We start from the raw sequence: 23,262 nt of genomic DNA, 5'->3' as shown, positions 1-23,262 counted from the left end.
GTAATAAATTTTTTTACTAAAATTGCAATAATCTTCTAAAGTATTAGTCCTACATAATTTGGTATATGCACCTTTTTTTGTAGAGAATCGAAGTTAGCTAAGAATTTTGTTTTTTTAGTATTGAACTTTGATGGACTTGGGCGAGCCTAAGATATGGACCAAAAATTTTTAACATTGCACATAGATATTTTTTAGAGCATAATGAACGATATTTTTGCTATTACCAATCAAAATTCTAAAAAAGCGGATTTTCGGCCCACGCTAATATTTATGTACTGGCTCAGAACGTTGCACAGTGAGATTGCAGCGGAAAAAATTAAGTTTTTTGAACATGCAATTCTTATATTTGCTTTAGACTTATAAAGCAATATCTGAATAAGAAAAATTCGTTATAACCTTACGGAGTTGACAATAAAAATGAAAATAAAAATAACAGAAGTCAGTAGAATTTTATTTAACTAAAATTTATTGCGACTTTTATTCAACTGAGCAATGTGTTTTTCTAATAACTTTTCGATTTTTGAAAAAAAAACTGGGCTCATAATTGCGACTTTTAAGGCGTTTTTGAGGTTAAGTTTGCATAGGAGGTATGTGTTAAAATAAACGGATTACTCCATTTTTTTTTTTGTTTTTTGTTATAATATTAATGCTAACATATGCGCAAAATTTCGGAATGATATGTTAATAGGTACGCTTTTTCAATCTCTCACGCCAAATTCTGTTTTTTTTCCTTTGCTTATTTTTGTCCATAAATGTTGCGTACGGAAAATTGTGATTCTACACAGTGGTCTTGAAGCAACCATAGCTATGACTAAAATGCCAACCAAAACGGCTTACATAACTGTCTTTGTACATAATCATAGATCAAAATTTCGTTGAAAATAAAATTCCATCTGCTCCTATGCTTAAAATATTATAAAATGTTGATCTAGAACTTTCCAAATCCAGTTATATAATCGCGAAGGTCTATGNCTGTGCGCTGTGACTCCTTATCGGTATCGGCGAAGGTACTTATACGTACAACATTCAAAGGGCCGGTACTTATAACATAATGAATGTTTCTGCCTATTAATTTAGCTCGCGAATGCCCTCAGACTGGCAGGGACACCATTGGCCCATTAGTTGTCCATCTTGGCGATTTCAAAATAAGGTATAAGCATATCTGGAAATTAGTATTTAGATTTCGTAAAAATAGCGCACCATGCTAGAGTACTAAGTGAAAATCATTTTTTAAGAAGTACATACCTAACTCTTGGGCTAGACGAATTTACTACTGGGTATTCATATGACATGCATGAGGGCATGCATTCTATTATTAAATTTTTACGTACTTTAAATGCCACTCATAATTTATAGTCGAGTAGTATTATTCAGTCTATTGCCGGGACTCCCCCTTTGATTTCAATTCTAGTACTTAACCTTCTTATCATTCAAGCAGACCACTCCAAAAGCTGTACGACTTCATTAAGCCCTGGTACAAGAATATAAATAACGATGATAACAATATAAAGATAACAATACACAATCGACTCAAAATTTGCTTTAGAAATTGCGGGAACCATACATTTGCTGTTTGGTTTTTTTTTGGCACAAATACAAGTACTTACATACAAATGTACACACAAATATGTTTGAACAATAAATACTTCTCGAATAATTTAATAGAAATAAGCTACAACAAAAAAATTTTAAATACTAATGAAAAAACTAAACCCTCCCTTAATCGTTCACTTTGCCTGCTCCCAATGCGGCCACTGCTTCACAGCCGCATAGAGTGCATCACCCGGACATAAAGTGTTGCGCACCTGCCGATGGCCATGCAAAATGTAATCCTCACGCAAATGACCAGCCTCCACCGAGTATTTAATAAAGTCCTGTGCGACTTGTTGCATTGGCGCTGGCGGCTGTTCCTCTACAACAAACCAAAAAAAAATAATAATGAACACTCTGTATCTATCGTTGTCATGTCATTGTCATTTATGCATCCACTCCACGCACTCCGCGCCACCATAACTCACCCATGAAATTACCAATTAAGAGCAGACCAATGCTGCGGCTATTGTAGTTTGGTGCGTGCGCACCGACCACCTCGTAACCGCGACCCTCGTACACATTGCCATCGCCGCCAACGGCGAAGCTGTACCCAATGTCCGACCAGCCTTGCTTGTCCATATGGAAGTTCTGCATGGAACGCATCGCTGCTTTGCAGGCGTCTTCCGTCCGGCAAACGCCCGGCTGATAGGAGTGATGCAGGATAACGTATGGCGCGGGTCCGCTGAAATGAACAACCTTGTTGGGGGCGCGTGCGGCCCATTCGGCGCGCGTGATTAGCCGCCAGTCACGCGTGTGTCCTAATATTTGGTTGCTTGGTACCTCTGCATCGGTGTTATCCGTGCTCTGCTTCCTGTCGTAGCTGCTAGGTATGGCACCAGCTTCGCTCGTCTCGATCGCTAATTGAATGCAAAGCGAAGGGAGTGAGTGGTGGCGGGGAAAGCATGAAAAAGCAAACATTTGTGGTTAGTGGTTATTTGGAGCAAACAGGCAGACATGCATTTCGGCTCATAACAATACGCCTGCCAGCTTTCGAATGCGGCTTGTACTAATGCCATGCTGCACACACACACACACACACATGCTCATAAATATACGTACATACATATCTATTCGCACCCGTTTGATAGAAGAAAATTAGAAATTTCGCAATTTGCATTGTTAGCGAACGCAATTTAACTGGCAATTAACTCACAAGTAAACATGGCCAACAGCAAGCCAGCCCACAACAGCAGTCTGTGCATCGAAGTGGTGCGTCCGGCGGGTGCGGTCCCCCTCCTGCTTGTGTCAACCATTTTCAACAAAACTAAATAATGAAATAATGAAATTTTCAGCGCTTTTTGGTCGGTTTGTTGTAGCTGCCTGTTTCCCGTTTCCGTGTAATGTTTTTCAACTTGCACCGATTCACGTACCCAATATTGACTATGTATTTGTTGTTTCGCTCTAGTTGTTGCTTTTATGTAATTCTATCCTCCTACTTGTTGTTGTATTATTGCTTTGCTATTCCGCTGAAAAACCGGCTGTGGTCATGTCCGCTTTTAATTGATAACTGAGCGCAGCTTTCCGATCACCAATTAAAAACTTCAGTATGCCCGACTGTTGTCCGTTGTTGTTGTTGTAGAGGCAATGCATAGGAAATGTTTACATGTGCCACATTACTGTTGCTTCTCTCCTTCGCTCCCCCTGAAACTTCCCCTTTAGTCCGGTTTTTCTTTTTGCGCGTGGCTTTGTTGTTTGATGGCTGAGACTTTTGCCGCTTGATCGCTAAATCGTTTCGAACTTCTTAATCTGTTTTAATCACGCTCGCTCTCAGCTTCGACATGCGTTTGCTGTTTGTACTTCGCTCTTTGCTTCTTAGCAGCGCTGAGTGATTCTCACAAAGGTCAGTCGGGCCAGCATGTAAATAAGTTAACATACATATATTTGTTTTTCTTTTTTATTATTATTATTTTTTTTTTGTTTCTGTTCACCAAATTTTCGGGAATTTTCTTCATTTTTACGTTCTAGTGAATAATATACAACAAAGCTCGCACTTAACTCACTGATATTCATCAGAGGAACTTTGGCCATTGCACCACTCAACGATATGTCTACAGCGGCGAGGGGCACCGCCTTGCCCGCGGGTAAAGCTCCCTTAAGCTCTCCATACATTTTGTATAGTCACGTGCAGAGTAAAAGCTCTCTCTGCCCATCGCTGGTCTACAGGTTTGATTATAAATTGAGGATAAATATGAGGCGCGGTGCCAATGCTACTAAGAAACTCTTCTGCTGGCTGAAGATATCACATAAAGCGCCATAACAAATAACTCAAAGACCAAGCTCCGTGATAATGAATTCCCAAGCCCGCTTAGATCAAAGCTTAATAAGTGGGCAATTTTGGGCTAAACTAACTTTTATGTCTGGCCTTTTAAGGAAACACTGGGCTATTATGCATATTTCTGTATCAGTCCAATGATTGCAAGTTTGAAAATTCTATTAGAAGTACAAGCGATTGCCAAACTCGCGGCCCCGCACCACCTCCGCCATTTACTCACTCTGCTACTTTAAGTATAGAAAAAATCCATTTTTATTTTTAGTTGTTCTTCGGATGCAGGCCGGTCACAGTCTTTTGGATTGAAGCCGTAAATTTTCTGCTTGTTCCAGGAAGACTTACCGTCCAAGCTGCTCCGTGTCCCACAAGGAAAATTAAAAAGTCGATGGTCTCCTGTATTATGTTACCATGCCTGAAAAGAGCTTCGATCCACGCGGATGGCATGGTCAACCTAATCACAGGTAGGTTTGAAGGCACAACCTCTAACCTCTATAATAATTCGCTATACGTAGTCGCAAAATATTTAGGAAAAAATTATTAACATACTTATGTAAATGTAAACTCTAAAAAGGCTATTACAGTTATTTTCTACAGAAAGCAGGAAAGGGACTAACTGTAAAAACCTTTTCTCCAAGGCGAAAAGGTACACTTCTCTGAACAAGTTAAGTACCTTGGTGTTAGTTATTCCCAGCCAAAGCAGGCCAAGCTCAGATATATCCAATGACTTGCCTGCCTGGCCATCTTTGCTGCAATGATAATAACGCGAACCGCGGCTTTCAAGGCACTTCTAGTTTTGTGGATGTATGTAGGCTTTCAGAGGGTTAGCTTCGGACGTATCTAACTTCAAGGAAATTGTTTACTAATATAACGAATTACAGTAATTCAGCGAACTGCCATGCAGCTCCAGTACTCAAAACAGTTATATCCGGATGAAAAGGGAAGCACAGAATTAGAGGGCAAATAGGAAAGCTAACAGACAGAGCGAATGTTTCGTGTCATAAATACATATCAGCAAGGATACTTCGCGGTACATGGATCAAAGAGGACCTGTAACCAAGTAGAAGTCTGCTATGTTAGATCGTCCTTGTTTGCGATAACCGTATCACCTGCTTTGATCCCTCCTCCAACTAAATATAGACGGCTATCAATTTGTTATTTGGCGCTAAAAATAAAAAGGGTATTCTTCCGACAACTTTAAAACAAAAATCTGTATGACTGTGCTTTGAAAGTTATTTATATCGTAAATTAAAATTTGTGCTATTAACTTTAGCATTGTCTATAATACTGCGAGGTGACAAATAACTCCTTCTATTTACTACTTTCTATGGCTTCACGGTCAAAGGCACATCCACAGTTGCGCCTGCCTGGACTGGCAGATAAGCCACAACCCCCACATCACTTTGCCAATGCGGCCAATTTTGTATCTCCGAAAAAAGGACATCGCCCGGACAATCCGTGCCATATCTCACCTGCCGATGGCCATACAAAATGTAGTCCTCATGCAAGTGTCCGCCTTCGATTGAATAATTAATAAAATCCTGTGCCACCGCCATCATCGGCGCCGGTGGCAGCTGGGCTGTAAAATTCATAAAATTGATTGTGCACCTTCAATTCAAGATCGTCGTCGTCGTCGTCGTCGTCGTCGTTGTTGCAATCATTGACCCTTACCTGTAAAATCGCCAATTAACAGCAATCCAATGCTACGATTATTGTAGAGTGGCGCGTGTGCTCCGACCATTTCGTAGCCGCGCCCCTCGTACACATTGCCATCACCACAGATGGCAAAACTGTAGCCAATGTCCGCCCAATGGCGGTCATTCATGTGGAAGTCCTGTATCTGTTGCATGGCAGCACGGCAATCATCTGCCGTCAGAGCAATGCCTGGTTCGTATGAGTGGTGAATGATAAGAAAAGGTGCCGGCCTTGCAAAGCGTTTGCGCTCCATGGGCGGACGTGCGCTCCACTCGTGGCGCGCTATAAACTTCCAATGTCCGTCGTCGGTAGTCTGCATGGGGGCTGCAAGTAGAAATATACATACATACGAATGCTTACATATTTAGTACATGCAGGCAATTCCATCCAGTACTTTTTTTCCTATCACACTTATGTATGTACATACCTGCCGAGCTGCCAAAGTGTCGATTGAAGAGGCTTTTACATGAAAGTGCCAACAGAAGTTTCAGTAAAGTGTTGGAGGTGTTCATGATTGCTGCTGCTTCTTGTTCGCTTTGCACTTACATAAGTACTTAGATAAATTTCAATACATTTTTTATGTTTATGTTTGCTTTTGTCGCTTTTGTGGATCTACCTGCTGCTGTTTATAAATCTGACTTTCTCCAAAATATGGCTGACTAACCGCCACTGCATTAGAGACAAGGTCGCTCCATATGATGGCTGTGCTGAGCTGCTGAGGGCGGCTAAAGTGAGGTGCGAACGAAAATTGCGTCAGCTTTTATACGTTAATATCTTTCACAATTATTTGCTGCTACAATAACATACAAAGTATGGTTCAGTTAGAGTTTTTTACTAATTCGCTCTTCCTGCGCTCTCAAATTAGGCAGCAAGCTGTTGGGGGATTTTTGTTAGCACAAGTTTTTCATTTATGGAAGTTGCTTGTTTTTGCTATGTCAATCGTTATGGTGAAATATTTAAAAAAGTCGAATTAGGCCACTTCTCACAAATGTGGCTTTGTTTGGGTATTATTTGTTTTGTTTAAGTTTGGTAGTATAAATAGTGACGCTTGGCGGAATGCTAAGAGCTCGGCATAACAAAGTACCCGGACGTTTTTGACGATTTTATACATTTATATTTTCCATACCAAATTTTTCTTATTTTTTTATAAAAGTAGATATTGTTCATTCGACAACAAAAGCCAAAAAAATCAATTCTTTTTGATTTCATACAGAACTCGGGGAAAAATTCAAGAAATAGCAAGATGCTTTCATCGAAATTTGCAGTTTTTCCAATCGATTTCTTAAAAAAACAATTCGAGTAAATGGACAAGTTTAAACTTGATTTTTAAGAATTTTTTCGTTGAGGCTGTTGCGAACTTTCTTTCGTATAAAAAAAGATTGCGCTCATACTTGAAACTTGCATTTATTATACTAAAATTTAATGGGTTACTCAAACATTTTCTAAGAAATCCAATTGAAAAGTTAAAACTTTCACATCACAAATTAGATGCAAAAGCTTAGTTCCACACTTAACAAAAATGAAAACAACAAATATTTTTTTGAGCTGTTCTCCAATCAGTCAACATTAGAATGGGAATGGCAAGAATTTATCTACAATGGAATCACAAATAAAATAAAAGCGATTTTAAAGGCACCCTCTTGCAGTTAAGGTCCTGAAAATTGACCGCCGGAAATTTTCACATTCGAGTCTCAGTTTGTTTTCAATCAAACAGCTCCACCCGCAATGCGATTTCATCTACCAAATCATTTCGTACTGCTGCCGAAGAGGTCGTTTCCTGCTATGACAAAATTGTTCCCTACGGCGCCATGTCTAAATTTGGCTTCTCACAGGATTTACACAGCTATGTATCTCTACTGACTGACGTTCAAATTGGGAAGAACCACTCCAAGCCATTCGAGACCAAACGAGCTTTTAGAAAAAGCGACATATTTTCGTGCGACTTTTTTTTAATCTGAAGTGAGTCCCCCAGTTCTGTATACAGCGTAAAACTCTGTCGCAACAAAAAAAAGACTTTGTAAACAAATGCTCAACAATGTCAATACTATTAAGTAAATAAAGTTATAAACGCACATAGATAAATCGCGTGCAGTAGGTAGATATGTATATTAAGTCTTTGATATCTGCTACTAAAAACCCCCTTTTCTAACAAATCGAACGCTATTACCACAGACTTAAAAATGTTACTTACAGCTAAATTATGCGCCAATCGTTTAAATATTAGCGAGTGCCACTGAAAAATTGTGAACAACTAAAACAAATCCAAAAGATAGCTGAACAACGCCCACAAAGCAGCGTAAACGCCAACTTGAAGAAGATAGTCTTTAGCGCGAATCAAGAAATGTCGCGAAGATTAAGTGAGACTTGCCAACCAGCTTAGGTAAAAGCAAACACAAGTACTGACATACAGATTTACATATTAGAGCAACTGGTAAATGCATAATACCTACTAGGTAAGTAAGTAAGGTATTTTTTGTGGTGGAGCGTGGTTTTACGCTTTCGGTATTCTACGGGGATTACCCGAATCGCATCACAAAAATGTTCAGCAGTGTAGAGCCACAAAACCGTTATTGGTTTTAGTGGAGCTTTTGCCGGCATACCTGCGTTAGCTACATTACCTGGCCTCCTGTCGGTTTCTTGGCCATGAACGCCTTGTCGCCATGGCTGCCAACTATACTTAGCTATGGAGTGCCATATTGAGGATGAAAAAGTGCCAAAATGTGCCAAATAGAAAAATGAAATTGCCAAAAAAGGTGCAATTCTCTTTTTAATTCTCCCCATTTGGCATTAAAACTACACTGAGGGAAATAATGCATAGTAAAAATGAATACTTTATATTTAATTATCGTTTAAAAATGTTCGTATTTAAAAATAATATTTTCATACAAAATTTATTACGCACGTATTTGATTGATCACATCTGAGTATGTATATGTAAGTGTACATAAGCACCCCAAGCATGCAGAGCGCCGCTCTGAGAGCGGCGACAACAAACACATACATACATAGTACAAATCGCGTGCTGTGGTGTTGATGGATATTCAACATTTGAAAGCAAATTTATATGTTTGGGTTTAGCTGAGTGCGCAAAGATGCTTGCCACAAGTTGTTGATATCCGGAGATGGTCGGGTTCGAATTCCAATGCAGGCAACATGCAAATTAATATTTTTTTTGTAGTTTTTGTTTTGATTATTCACTTCGCGGATGCTTTTTCAGTATGAACGCGGTCATTTTAATATGCGCGTAATTGAATTGAATATTTACCAATATACAGTACTTTCGTTGACGTTTATAGTAAGATCAATTACGTTTCTATTTGATTTTAATATTTTTTTCCCTCAGTGTATGAACACATTTCTAAAACAAAAGTCCAATACCAAATTAATATAAATCAGTTGTATACAATATAGAAATTAGAAAATTTTAGTTGAGAAAAACAAGTACACGCAATGGATTTCACAAAAATATATTAAAATATTAGTATTTATTTTTTAAAAGTGCCATTTTGGAACTTTGTGCCGAATTGAAAAAGTAAGTGCCATTTGAAGTAAAAGAGGGCCAAAATGGCACAGTTTGAGCCAAGATGGCAGCCCTGCTTGTCGCCCACAATTACCGAGCGTATTACAAGCGTATTCTTTGCGGTTTCTCACTCGCTAATGATGCGGAAATGCAACGATGCATTTTTTGTGGGATGCGGTGGGAGGCAAATGAGTGAAGCTTGAACCGATGACAACGTTAGCATGGAAGTGATAGTAAATGATATTCAAAGTTAATGAAGTGGAAACAACTAAGAGCGCTTTATGCACTAAATTATGTAATTAGCTTGAAATTGTTGCTCATAAAAGATTATTTTACTTGTTGTGCATAGATTTATTTAGAAGTGTGTAAGAAGGTAACAGTAGTAAACTTTCTTAGGTCACGAAAAAATTATGTTCTACCATTCGAGAGTGTTCTGAAAGTACTTTCGAGAAGTTGGAACGACACTACTTTTTAATCCACAAAATCTAAAAAATAAATTTTATTTAATAGTCTATGATCGAAATCAATTTTGCAAAGATAACATATTCACATTTGCGCATTGATTTTAATTGCGAATATAGCTAAAGGTTTTTCTGAAAGAACTTTGCAGCGCTGTGTAAAAACGGCTCCGCAAATACCCATATTAATGACCGCGTAATTATATAAATTATTTATTGATTTATGTGCACTCCTATAAATTACCAAAGGGGAATTTTTCAACGCAGTCGTCACAAAAAAAAAAAAAACATTTAAAAAGTAGAAAAAATTAAAACAACTTATACCGACCCTGATGGAAACAAGTGATTTTTTTTAAATCAACTAATTGAAAGAGTACTTCAAAACAAATGCAATGAGTAAATCGTTCGAATTTTTTTACTCTGTTTGTCTAAAAAAAAAAAAAAAACAATTTGTGTCTTGGAAGTATGAAAAAGCATCTGTGAAGTCCAGAGCGCAAGCGTATTCAAAAGAAACACACTGACTTTGAAGTTGTGTAAACCAAATTAATTTTAGAGGAGTTGAAATTAAATGCACAGTCTGACAAACTGAACATTTGAAAGCACATTTACATGTCTGGCTGTAGTTGAGCGTGCAAAGATGTTTGCTACAATTGGTCGCAGCCAAGAAAGTCCATGTTCCAATCTCAGTTAATTTTAAATTTTTAATTTCGGTTTTTCTTAGTTATTAAAAAGCATCTGTGAATTGCAGAACGAAAGCGTATTCAAAGGAAACATAATGGATTTGAAGTTGTTTACGCCAAATTCATTTTAAAGTGGTTGAAAATACATGCAGGAAAAGGCAATTGACTGAGTTGGTTACAGGTAGCATAGTGAGAATTTCAATTATTTAGTTGTCGTCGAAAATAAAGTAGTTTATAAATTACTTTCAAAGTAATTCAATTTCCTGCAGGGGAGTATCTGCAGGCAATTATTTGCAAATTTCGTTGAACGCAATGTAAATAAAGTGTCTGAAAAACCGTTAAAACAGCTGCATTTTAATACAAATTTAATGATAATGCTGTTTTTTTGCCTTATCACATAGAAAAAGATATGCGGTTAAATTGCCTTTGTTGAAAGCTCTCTACACAAGGCTAAGAATATTAGAATAATTTACGTTTGTTTAGCAAAATATCCCACACGGTTTTCAAAAGTGTATTAGTTATTCGGCCTTATCCTGAGTTTCGCCCGAAAAAAAAAAATTCGTCCGGAAAAAAAATTCACCCGAAAATTGTTCATCCGCCTATAGTGAATACACGAAAACCAAAAGTGAAAAGTGAACCGGTTCGGGGAAAACGAAACTCATAATAAGGCTGATTCTATCAAAGTAGTAATTTTTGTAATTTGGTGCAAAAAAACATAAAAAATCTAGCTTTCCCACTTAATTATCAAGAGTTTAGAAATATTTGTTTTGTGTTTTCTGCCAGTATATTTATGTATGTATGTAAGTTTAGACGTCTTCAGTTTACTGAAACGTTTTAAAAATCACCTTTCTCTTAGAATCTGTTGTTTATTTCCAATAATGTAAACAACAGATGAAAATTCCCCCTACACGCGTCAAGAGTGCCTTCACACACACTTCGACACACACACATCAGTATCAAAAGAAATGGCCAACAACAACAAAGCGTTACTTATTGGCACATCTATGCCATAGTTTGACTTTTCTTTTGGGATTTTTTTGGCAATAAATTAACGAATTATGAAGAGAATAAACATTTGTAGGTATGTTTCTTCATTAAGGTGGTTCTCGAACGCAATTTGTTGCCTTTTTTTATAGCTTCCACCAAAATATTTTATGTGGTCTATGTCAGCCTCAATTCAGACTTCTGGAAAACTCCACAAAAGTCGCGTGGTTGGTCATAAACCTTTAGATGGAACTCGTTTAGACAGTAAATCATTGCCTGAATCGAAGAATTAAGAAGATTAAGAACGCCTCTTTTCAGAATTTGATTGAAGAGGGAGGGCCCGATTTCAGTTGCCACTTCGAAAACGCTATATCTCAGGCTGTCATCTGACAATAATGTTTTTATTCGTTAAAAAAAGGTTGGTGCATTGGAAATGAAATTTATTTCATTATTGAAAATTATAAATATCTTTCAGATTTTTTTTTCTCTTCATCCAAGTTTAGTCGATTGCTATAGAGTTGTGTGAGAAGATATTGCTGCTCCAAGTGATTTTTTCGTTGGAACCAATATAGATTATATCTCCTCATCATATTCGTGTTCCACAAAAGCATGGGTTTCATGCGGTAGCACTGATATTTTATTTAAATTTATAATTTTAAATCAGATTGGAATGAAAGTTTAAAGGGTACAAAAGCAAAGTCTATATTACAGTAATTGAATGGAGTTGAAAAAACTGAACTGGGTGATATATGAACTAAAGAAATAGTTTCTGAAATGTAACATGATTTTTGGAAATCGTGAATGTATTTCTACCACGAAAAAAACTTCTCCTAAAACCATTCGCAGTTCGAAGGCGGTGTAGAACTGTATGTCCCTCCACTTTCCACGAGACCCCCCTTCAAGTATTGCAGTAAGTAAGTAAGTAAGTCCCTAGTCTTCGTGGCTGCTATCGGTCTTCTGTCCGCTGCATCACGTCCGATTGACGCAATTTAAATTGTATTTAGCGCTACGTACGGTAATCCATGTGACCTAGAACTTGAGCATCTGTTGTCATATTTCCGGCGTTTAAAGTTTACCCCGCTGCTGATTTTGTTGCTCTTGCTTATGTAGCGCCTGCAATGTTACTCAGATACTAAGTTTGATACAACTAATCTCCCATTTTGTGGATGACCACTCTAATGTCCAGTTTCAAGTTATTTTTTAATGGCCAGAGCTTCCTTCCAATTTGAATGAATACGCATCTTTTAATCTTTAATTATTTTACAAAATTTAAAACTGCAATTCATATGAATTTAGGCTCGAATATAGCGAATAACAAACTGACCATTGACAACAATTTTCAAGAAATTAATATAGCCAACAACCACTTTTTCTAAGCTCTTTGCGCCTTAATAATTTAATGAAATTTTATAAATGAATAATAAATGCCCCCTGACCTTTTCCGCATCATATTTTAGGGATAATAAATACCCTTTGCAACAAATGAAAACAAATGTTTACCAGTGTTCTTCGTCCAACCTTCATTAACTCCTGCTGTTATTGGCTTTTTGTACTGACCTTCTTTGTTCTATCCTTTTTTAATTACAACCGCATCAGTTAACTTTTTATCCTTTCTCGCCTTGCGTGGGAATCGAAACAGAAAGCCTCTAATAAACAAAAACAAAAACAAAAACAAAAGCAGAGAAAAACTAACTTAACAACCAAACTAAATAAATTAGCGCATAAAATAAACTTTTCGACCCACAAAGTTTTCGGCAGCCCATGATGACATATTCGCCGCGCTTAAGCTCCTAAGCTGTCAAGCCTAAACGCCTGTCGATATCCTCCTTTCCTGTACATGCAAAGCACAAATTGTGACAGTTAACACTTTGTGATGGTGTGTGTGTGTGTGTATGAAAATGAGGGAGAACCGACATTTTGGGACACAGAAGTTGTTGCTTTTGTCGGTGGCGTGATACAGTGCAATTTCTTAAACGAAGCCATAGACACGCAATTAATATTTTTATGTCATTCGCCGCTCTATATATATTTTTTGAATATTTAACGGAAAACACATGTGGATAAATTTTTTTGGTAATTATATTTCGCTTAATAAAACATACTTTTTTTTTGTAATCGACTAAATAACAGCGCATTAAATGTGTCGCCTTTTAGCTCATGGATCTACCATTAAAATTTGTATCAAAGCTTTTTTTGAAGCCCTTTAGCAGTTATTTATGTATACTGCTACATACAAACGTACTTGATTGCTTAAGTACTGCTACAAATATATCTATGTATGTAAGTCTGATGTTTATGTAACCTTAACATGCAATAATAGTTAGTAGTTTGCTGTCGCCACTGTTTCGGACATCCGTCCTAGTATGGGCTGATCGTAACCTTACTCCGAGCCTTTTCTGTTTGGGGCGCTTTGTTTCGCTCCGATAAGCGGAAAGCGAATGTGTCAGACAATCGACGCTGATTGAAGCGATTTGTGGTAGTTACTCAAACTTTTTCCAAAGATTATTAACTGTACCCTAATACATACATACATACATACATACATACATACATACATACATACATAAGGAAGCACTCTACATACAGGACATACTTAGAATTTATGTATGCGCTGAAGTAAGTTACGCTCTATGCCACGTAAAGTTATAGCTTGACCATCGTCTGCGCCTTATTTCCACTTCATCCTTCATCGTTTTCCATCAGCCATTCGTTTCAGTTAAAAGTTTCATTATGTCACTTGAAATGACAAAAGTTTTCCAACTACCACTCCCAGTTAAATGAAACACCCTCTGTTAACACCCATATTTTATGTTATTGGCGCAAATAAAGCGTTGAATAATTGAAATTGTTGCCACGTCCATAAAAGTGGGAGAGTGAACTTTGTAGTGTTTTCGATGATTTCCAGCGTCTGATGCGTGGTGTGTGTGCGACGGCGGAGTTTTGCAGCTTATAAACATCCCAGTAAGAAGGATGATTCCATAAGAAGTATTCAAATTGAATTGAATTTTACTGGACGATATATTTAGTGCGACCGGCGCGCAATGGACTACAGCAATCAAAAATAGTAAAAAACTTAATTCTGAAGAAACAATTACGCAGATTCATTGCAGGATATCGAACTAACTAAATAAAAAATATCTTTTTTTTTTAAATGCATATTTACAGTCACGGCACGAGTTCTAAGTAAATGCAATGAAAATTAAATCAATTTTGTAGAAAAAATGTAGATTTTGTTGCAAGTTCTTTAAACTGTTTTCACTTAAAATATATGTATATAAAAGAGTAATGCATGAATCGTTTGCATTTATGCAAATCCGTTATTCCGATGCATCATTTAGCCAAAGGTACACGCATTGCCATTGAATGAGATCCGTTCTCTATCCTCCTAGCAAAATATGGCGTTTTTTCAACCGTTTTCCGACGACGCTCTTCCCCTCAGCCGTCGATATGATAAGCAGCTTGCATTATACTTCTTTCTTGCATCAGCTTGAAGAAGTCACATGGCAGTAGGTCGCCTTGTCTATAACCCCGTTTGGCCTCAAATAGCGCTGAGGGATCCTCTCCAATTCGGACGGATGTTCACTTAAAAGTCAACTTACATAGTCGTATTAGTTTTGCGGGGACACCAAGTTAAGTCATTGCTTCATGGATGCAGATTTGTTCGTACCTATAGTCTTTTCTAGGATTTGATTCATAGTAAAAATGTGGCTAATGGTAAACTTACACTGATATCCAATCAGCTGGTTCACAAAAGACTTCAGCTTTTCGCACAGAAATGTTTATAATACCAGGTATGCCATATTAACCCCAAAACCCAAGAACGTAGCGCTGTGGACGTTTTTAAATTTAAATGTCAGTGCTACATTGTGTATCGCTGCATTGGTCAGCATACTTTCGAAAAAAAAAACAACTGATTTCGAAAAACTGCCACTGCTACCGCGCCATTGTGTTTTGGGCTTTAATTGGCGCAAACAGCTGGATCTTCATCGTTGTATATTAGGAAGAAATTTGTATTAATCTTAACATTAGCCTTTGTCTTTGTCCTTTGCCACTGCCTCTTTTTCTCCTCAACTCTCTCGCTCTGTCTTTATCGGCCTTAAACTTTCAACGCTTCCTCTCTACCCGCATTCACCATATTCCCCCTTCACCTTGGCACTAAATATTTAACGCAAAGGTCTCCAAAGGCACCTTAAAGGTTTCCCTTCAAAAATGATTTCATTAATTAAAAACTCTTGGTAGAAACAAGTTTATCCAGCGGCATTTCACATACCCAGAGCAGCTAGGTAAATAATTTTGTTTTCAAACTATTCGAGTAGTGATTACTTTGATTAATCCATAACTGACTTAGTTAACTGATTCTTTGCTCAAATAATCGAATAAAAACACAGGCCTAAGTAGAATAATATTCCAACGGGGTAGTATCAAAATTGACGAGTTGCCTATTTATTAAAGCAAATACGGTTCTCTGGCACTTTAATTTGCCTTGAAAGGCATTCACTTGAAAGAGTCAATCAAATGAATGCTGAAAAGTTTCGGTGATACGATTACTTCGAAACAGGAATTCTCTAAACTGCACTCCCCCTTTTTTCAATTTTCCTTTACATTTATTTTTGAGTTTTGATTTGTTTTGCTGAAGGCGTGTTTTTCGGCGAATTTGAGGGATTATTTCAAAAACTTTTTTTATAAATATCAAAAATGAAAATAATAACAATAAAATCGAAGTAATTTGGCCGAGGGGTAGGACTGATATGCCACAAAAGCTCTGAATCAACGCCAATTTTGTGATTGTACCTTTGTATGTATATTTATGTATGTACATATGTACACACATATGTGTCTATGCATACGTACATACATATATGCACACATACTTTTCAATATTTAACATTTATATATATAAATTACATACTTTGCCTTTGCGTGCTTTTACTCCATTAAATTTGCCACGCGCGACAGTCATTTAAATTTGGGGGAGGAGCTGCAAAGTTTCGACATTTTACTGAATTTTAAATAATGTTTTTTTTTTGTAGAAAAAACACCGACAAATTTAGCTATATAGGTATTTGCTTTTTTCAATTGGACCAGATTTCGCACTGCTGCTGTTTGCTGAGATTACTTACTTATTTACAGTAGATACTCCAGGAAAGCATAAAAATCTAAATATGCTTGAAGTATGTATATTAGGGTGGTCCAAAAATGCATGTGAAAAAGTAAAGTCGGAGTTTGTATGCTCTCACCCTCAGGAATGTTCAACACCGAAAAAAATATCCCAAAATTTTTTTATTTTGATATAAAAAAAATATTTAGAGGTCGATCAAAGCGCCCAAAGTTTTCCCCGTTTTTTATATGGGGAAAATACAACTTTTCGTAGAAATGGTATAGAAATCTACAAAAACCAATATTTTTCATCTGCAGAAGATTCCCAATTGTTTATTTAACCATTTTTTCATCGCAACTATAATTTATAGGTCCGCCAAAACCCACAAAAACCCCGAAAAATGCAAACGGGGGGNATTGGGCATAATGATTGTAAGTCTCCTGAAGAGAACCAGAGTTTTCCGATCGAAAAATAGGGATTTTCAAGAATTCTATACCATTTCTACGAAAAGTTGTTTTTTCCAATATAAAAATCCATGGAAAACTTTGAGCGCTTTGAGCGACCTCTAAATATTTTTTGATTTTAAAATAAAAAAAAATAGGGGTGTACTTTTTCGATATAGAACAATCCCTAGGCGGTCAGAGCATTACAATTACGACTTTACTGTTCTTGGACCACCCTACATATATGTACATCAACTATACACTCACTGATCCCAAAAAAATCAAATCTGGTCAAGTGGTTATTCAAAAACATAAACATTAGACGTCCTTTGATTTGATAGCTTTTCGGAAATTTGCATTTAAATTTATTGCAAAATATTTTTTTGTGAAATTTTCTTTGTACGAAAATCTGCACAATTGCCGATGTGTGCACGTACATAACTAAAGCGAAATTCTCATTTGAAAGTGGCCATATTATGCACCTACCTCCTCTCCTATCTATTCTGCATTTAATGTGTGTTGCACGTTGCTGGTTGCACTTTGCACGCTGCTCCTATTACGCATGCAAATTGCTTTGCTACACACATTTTGTTTTTATTTGTTTTATGTAGCTCTTTGCGTTTGCTTTGTTTCTGTGGCTTTATTTCTGTTGTTCTTTTGTTGCGTTGGTAAACTCGAATGGTGTTTACTGCTTAGACAGGTTGCACTAAGGTGCTTTGTTGCCACATTTGCGGCAACTGCTGTCATCTTCGTTATTTGTGCCACTAAGCCATCGCCTTACGTCGTCTCATCTGTTTTGTGCTGCGTGCATTTTGTTTCAGCTCTATCCATTTATGCTGACTTTTCTCACTTACCTTTGAGTTGGCTTAGTTGAGTGGATGCAGTTAAAGTTTCAATATGATAGAGTTGCCAATTAAATGCGAAAGTAGATTAAAAGTAACTTAATACATTCCTCAGTTGCTGTAAAAAAACATTTCTGTATTAAATATGGACGTTGTGTTGAAGGCAAAAGAAGGATTATTGACAAATCAATCAGAAAGAGAGCTTAATTTTTTATCTAAAAAAATAAGTACATAAAAATATTCTTTAAAGCTTTTAATAGTCGTTCTTTTAAAGGGAAAACGAGCTGGACTTTTTCATTTCCTGGGACATTTTCAACTGTTTTAAGGATATCTTCCATATAATTTTAAATGCAAAGTTGTAAAAAGAGCACCTTTCGCTGTCTTTTGCGCTTTCATAAATGCCGCTAGGTTGACAAGAGCTTCAGATTTAGTTCTGGAGGCCTCTAGCTCTACCTAGATCGGTTTGTCCCTCAATCGTTGTCGTCAAGCTCAACTAAGATTAAACCCAGGGAAGCGTTAAGTGACTCTCCGTATGTCGGGCACTCATTGGGCCCATCTGCATTTATCCTACTCTAGTAGGAGTTTAGTCTGCTGCAGTATCCAGAACGAAATTGGGCTAAGGTGGTGTGGACCTCCTGAGGCAAACGAAGTTCTGTCTCATCCACGTCAGGTGGCTGTGTTCCCAAAACGGTATTCACAGGTCGGGAGTCGGTGTAAGTCGAAAGTGTCGGTTAGTTCGTATAAATGCCCTCTGGCGTGCCTAGGCTAGGGCTCTGCAGCAAGCACCCTACTAGGAATTGTATGTGTGTGCCAGCATAAGAGATAATAGCCACTCCCTCTGGTGGCTGAATGAGTTTTGAAATGTAGTAATGAAACAGATGCGAGGAAAGGACAACCCCTTGTGGAACCCCCTCTGTAATTTTTCTTGGTTTGCTGGTTTTATCTCTAAAAATTACCGACGAATGTTGATGACTCAGAAAATTCGCTGAGTGCCTGTGCGAGAGAGGAAGCCTCAATGTCTTCTAATAGCCTGGAGCGGCTGACGGTGTCAAACGCCTTTGACAGATCCTCTAGCCCTCACACTAAGACTTTTTGGCAACTCCGCTATCAGGCTGCCGCCCTACCGTCTTATCGTCACCCGGCGAGCATACGTACAACAACAACTCATTACATTATCTCAAGTCATACAAAATTATGACAACCTGTTTATGCAACAACAGTCGTGTTGCAGATACTCGTACAAATGTTTGTGAATTGAAGTGGCACACGGAAATGTGTGATGCAACAAAAGTGAAAGTAATAGGCAACAAAAACAAAAGAGAAAAACGCCACAACAGCAACTAAAAGTAAGTACAATGCAGCAATTTTATCGCATCGGGTTTCTTTTTAAGAAGCTGCCATAAATAAATATACTCAGGTATTGTTGTAAGTTTATGTATATATATATTTATGTATGTGTGTATGTATGTGCAAACACAAGTAATGCTGCCATAGCAATTCACTCAAAAGGCGCCTAGAAGCACACCTCTAAGTGCATGTGGTGCTTACATACATACATACTTACATGCGGCATGTGTGCGTTGCATTTGCTTTCTTGGCTGTGCGCGTGCTCTCATATCAAAATGATGTTTTGTGTTAAAAGAAAAATATTAAAATGCACACTCATGGAAATTTCTTGCACCATATGCACACACACACATACATACATACATACATACATACATATGTAAACAAAATACGTGTACGCTCGAGCTACTCCCTTGGACTTATATATTAATTTACACTTTATTTTGCTGTAGCTTTTTGAAATGTTAAACCGTTTGCATCCTCAGGAGTTGGTGCGTGGCGTTGGTGTTTGGGATTTTGGTACTGGTGCCAGTGCCGTTGTTTTGGCGCTGGTGTGAATTCAGTCGTCGTCGTAACGTGCGAGGATGCCACACGCGCATTGAAGGCATGCACCTTGGCTTGCGGTGTTGGCAGGTTTGTTGGCTTTAGGTTGCAATGGCGCACGTTGTAAAATTTTCGTGATTGATATGTATATGCGTACATATGTATGCAAGCATGTATGCGCCTAGATTTGTATGTATGTACATACATGTACGTGTATGCAGTTTTTTCAAGCTGATGGTATTACACCAAAGGTTTCGTGTAGGTACTCAAAAAAACTTAATATAATCGAGTTGTGGCTGGAATGTGGCAGATGATTTTATGTGCAACAAAAGTAAAATCATACATTTAATTTTTGTGCTCTATGTGTTTAATTGTGTTATGTTCATATACATAACAGATATGTACGTATATACATACACATATGAAAGGCCACAGCAGCCAGATAAATTTACTGTTCTTAAATTAAAGTTTCTTCTTCCTAATTGTTCTTGGTTTGTTTGGAAATACCTAAGCAGTCCTTTATTTTATTTAGCAATTTATTTTATTTTAGCAATTAATTTAATTATTTCCCGGAAAAAGGAAATAAACAAAAGTAGGTCTTTGTCAAGACGACTTTTACATATCCACATTTCGCCCCATCAAATTCATTGTTTTTCTTGACTTTCTCTATTTTCCTTTAATTACGCCAGAGTGAATATTGATTCACTCAGACAAAAAAATACATAAAATTGAAGTGCGTAAATACATATGCATACATGTGTATTATTTATATATGTATATAAGAAAAGTGTATTAACTCAAAAATTCCCTTTTTTCAAAAAACCTAAAACTCAATATAATCTGAGCTCATCTTAACAATATTCCCCATACAGTCTATACTGTGCACTTTGTCCGTCCAGTAGAACTTATCCGCACTCGGTATGAACAATGGCAAAATTTAACAAAGTAGTAAAGCAATTGGTGATGTTTTTGCAGCCGACTCAAACCGACAAATGCTTGGTAGTACCAAATAGTACGACGAGGTAGTTTTTACTGTGCTTTCTGCTACAAATTATTGTAGCATAAAATGCTGGTTCAGCTTTTACAGGGAGGGGAAATATAAGATATGTGAAAAATTCTATTTCATAACATCTAAAATGGTAATTTTTGATATCAGATACTTTTGAAGAACATGTGCGATACGAATATTTTTGTGAGCATGTATGTATGTACCCTTGTGGCCAGCTGATTGAATCAAGTGACATTTTAACTAGTTTTGGGTACTTTTTTTATTTTGATTATTTATTTTTTATAATTTTATTATAAATCCGAATTTGGATAGCAAAATTTACAGATATTAACCGGTTATCCGGATAACAAAATATAACGGATATTAACCGTATACACGAATATTCAAATATCCGATATCCTAAAAGATAATTATTTTATTTTTTTTAAACCTATCCCACATTAATGTGAGGCCCTTGGAAAACAAACCAACCATCCTAATATGCACTCACTCATATACACTTTTGCAGCAAACCGAGAAAATCGATCAGGCTAATTTTTCCATGCTAAAATATGTTTGTGTAACGATTTGTGCTGAGCTGTGCGATGCCGTCAGATAAATATGCCAAACAGAAATTGAATATCGAATTTATGATACCCACAGGTCGTACAAACACGAGCATATACAAATCCATTTTTACACACACACACTTATACGCATGAGCTCACATCCGTCCACCACCGCCCCGCCCCAATGGATTTGCGCGTATTTTAGTTTTGTATTTGAAAACTTTGTAACACAAATTGAAAACGCTCGACGTCCGTGTGTACGCTGAGCCGTAAAAATTGAAATATGTCAGATTTGCCAAGTTAGCTTTGGGCGCTAAAATCCACACGCGTTTTCGAGCCGCATCGGCGGTTATGATTTGCTTAGTTAGTTAGTTAGTTTGGTGGTACCGCGCTGATCCAGCACTGCGATGGGTTCCGCGCGACGTACATACATATTTACTGTCAACCGCACAATTTGTGATGGGCTTTTGCCGTAAGCTGCGAGTCCATATTCAAATGTTCAGCTCAAAGAGTATATCGCGCTTTTAAATCGCTCGCCACAACTGAATTTGTTTTTGATTTAGTGCTTTACGGGACGGCTGCGAAGGGTGCTTGGAAAACGCAGTTGAGTAACGGCTAAATTGAGTTTTTCGTCTGCCGGAAAATGAAATTACAATCAGTTTTATTTTGGGATGCGCGGAGGTGGAAGTAATCGATGAATTTGTGTGGGCCAGTTTTGGGCGAACGGCAAGGTGGAAGTATCGTTCAGTGATTTTTGGATAATAATTCGAGTACTGCTATCGAGCGGCGAAATCGCTTCATTTTTTTTCGATGAATTCGCAAGTGGCTTAAAAACGTTTTGATTTTATGTGTGCGGTGCATTTTGTCAATTAATAACTAAAGTTATATTAGTATTGCACAAAAGTGTGGTAACGAATTTTGACTTCCGCCCGCGCCTTATATTTCGACAACAAAGTTCATTTGCTAAATTTTCACAGGTTTTAAATTAAACGAAAGCGGTTGTGTTACTTACGAGCTGTTTTTCTATTCAGTCATTGGTAGTGAGTTTTACGTGGCGGGTTTTAGGCTGAGCGCCCAGCCCATTGCTGGGTGCATCTTCCAAATTTTAGTGTGTAACGTAGCATTTTTTGCACTACAACATGCAGCTAACTATGCTCTGCTGCAGTGCGCACATATAACCAACGGTAAAAACCGCCAGCAATAGAAGAACAGCGTATTCAAATTAACCACCAACCATTTCGTTCGCTGAACTGATTGCGACCGCGCCCACCAATTAATTCTCAACCAGTGTAATTATAAAGCGTTAAACTTGTGCGAGGTTAGGTCAGTCTTGCTAGATCACCGCTGTCATCTTTCTGTCACCCGGAAATAGTTTGCCAGTTAGTCCGTAACCATTGAGAGCCATTCGCCTCCGATGAGGTTCTTCTGCGCCGATACCCGGTTCTCTCCCCTCTGCTTGAACGAAAGGTTGTCGGCGCTCTCGCTACAGAGCGGTGCATGTTTTATTTGGCGGGAGTTAGAGGCACCTTCGCCCGGCTCTGGATCGGCTGACTTTAGAGAGTCCTTAAACCAAATAAGTATGTAAATGTATATGCATGTAAATTGCTAATGTTGCCCAGGGTGCAGGAAAGGGTTTCGATGCCATCATAGACCGAGACTCACCACAGAGTGACCCTGTTGAGCATATCCAGTTAGTTATGGGATTTATGTCCAATCCCGATGGTAGATTTTAGTGGGTATATTAACATATTATTTGAAATCGGCGTTTCTCAAATATCGTTAAGAGAGAGAGTTAATCCTCAAATTCTTGTCTGAGAGTATCTTGAGTTCTGAAGATTAAGACCCCAAGATCTAGGGCAATAGTAATCGCTATTGTAGACTAGCTCACCTGCTGCGATTGCGAACATCGACAAGCTAATGAGAAAATTGTTAACTCTAAGGCTTTCCACCCTACAGCAGTAACAAAATACGGTTTAGTTCCCAGGTTTATTAACTCACCTCGTGCATTGGTAGTCCTGCTGTATTTCTTCGGAGCAATTTTGAATACTTATTTTCGACCAAAGTCGAATGAACCCTTAGATTAAATGTGGCAAAAGCTTCATTCGCTAGTCTCAAAATAATTTTTCCATTTAATTTTTAGTAATTTATATTTTGCTTAAAATTCTTATGTTTTTATTAAATATGTTATTAAATTTTTATCGAAGCCACGGTCTTCTGCAGTTCTTCTTTGGCTGCG

At 37.6% G+C, this 23,262-nt stretch overlaps 3 protein-coding genes across 4 annotated transcripts in view; 1 reads left to right on the top strand and 2 right to left on the bottom strand.

Moving 5' to 3' along the window:
* The window catches only part of LOC108362286 (trichoplein keratin filament-binding protein), a 48,235-nt gene that overhangs the window by 13,295 nt on the left and 11,678 nt on the right, over positions 1-23,262 (top strand). The gene's annotated exons all lie outside the window — the stretch shown is intronic.
* Positions 1,048-3,080, bottom strand: LOC108362287 (peptidoglycan-recognition protein LB-like). 2 transcript variants are annotated; one of them, XM_017615215.1, is made up of 4 exons: positions 2,964-3,080; positions 2,747-2,857; positions 2,019-2,450; positions 1,048-1,912 (listed from the first exon to the last, which is right to left on the bottom strand). In XM_017615215.1, the coding sequence occupies exons 2-4, from the start codon at positions 2,844-2,846 to the stop codon at positions 1,728-1,730; spliced, it is 717 nt and encodes a 238-aa protein (XP_017470704.1). In that variant the 5' UTR covers positions 2,847-2,857; positions 2,964-3,080; the 3' UTR covers positions 1,048-1,727. The 2 variants fall into 2 exon arrangements, with proteins under 2 accessions (XP_017470704.1, XP_017470703.1); XM_017615214.1 differs by having other exon boundaries at positions 2,747-3,080.
* On the bottom strand, positions 5,185-6,271 carry LOC108362290 (peptidoglycan-recognition protein SB1-like). The gene is made up of 3 exons (XM_017615218.1): positions 5,982-6,271; positions 5,531-5,878; positions 5,185-5,438 (listed from the first exon to the last, which is right to left on the bottom strand). Exons 1-3 carry the CDS (start codon positions 6,064-6,066, stop codon positions 5,185-5,187), a joined length of 687 nt encoding a protein of 228 aa, XP_017470707.1. The 5' UTR covers positions 6,067-6,271.

Source organism: Rhagoletis zephyria, unplaced genomic scaffold (genome assembly GCF_001687245.7).
Source record: "Rhagoletis zephyria isolate East Lansing unplaced genomic scaffold, Rhagoletis_zephyria_1.1 Rzeph_scaffold_00977, whole genome shotgun sequence".
Classification (NCBI taxonomy): Eukaryota; Metazoa; Arthropoda; class Insecta; order Diptera; family Tephritidae; genus Rhagoletis; species Rhagoletis zephyria.
Note: the sequence above shows the minus strand (reverse complement) of the source record. Positions and strands in the feature narration are given on the sequence as shown.

Coding starts and splice junctions, on each gene's coding strand:
- LOC108362287 (XM_017615214.1), bottom strand. CDS start 2,846: ATGGTTGACACAAGCAGGAGGGGGACCGCACCCGCCGGACGCACCACT. Junction 2,451..2,746: donor GCTGTTGGCCATGTTTACTT/GTGAGTTAATTG, acceptor GCATTCAATTAG/CGATCGAGACGAGCGAAGCT. Junction 1,913..2,018: donor CTTAATTGGTAATTTCATGG/GTGAGTTATGGT, acceptor GGTTTGTTGTAG/AGGAACAGCCGCCAGCGCCA.
- LOC108362290 (XM_017615218.1), bottom strand. CDS start 6,066: ATGAACACCTCCAACACTTTACTGAAACTTCTGTTGGCACTTTCATGT. Junction 5,879..5,981: donor ACACTTTGGCAGCTCGGCAG/GTATGTACATAC, acceptor TTCTACTTGCAG/CCCCCATGCAGACTACCGAC. Junction 5,439..5,530: donor GTTAATTGGCGATTTTACAG/GTAAGGGTCAAT, acceptor TGAATTTTACAG/CCCAGCTGCCACCGGCGCCG.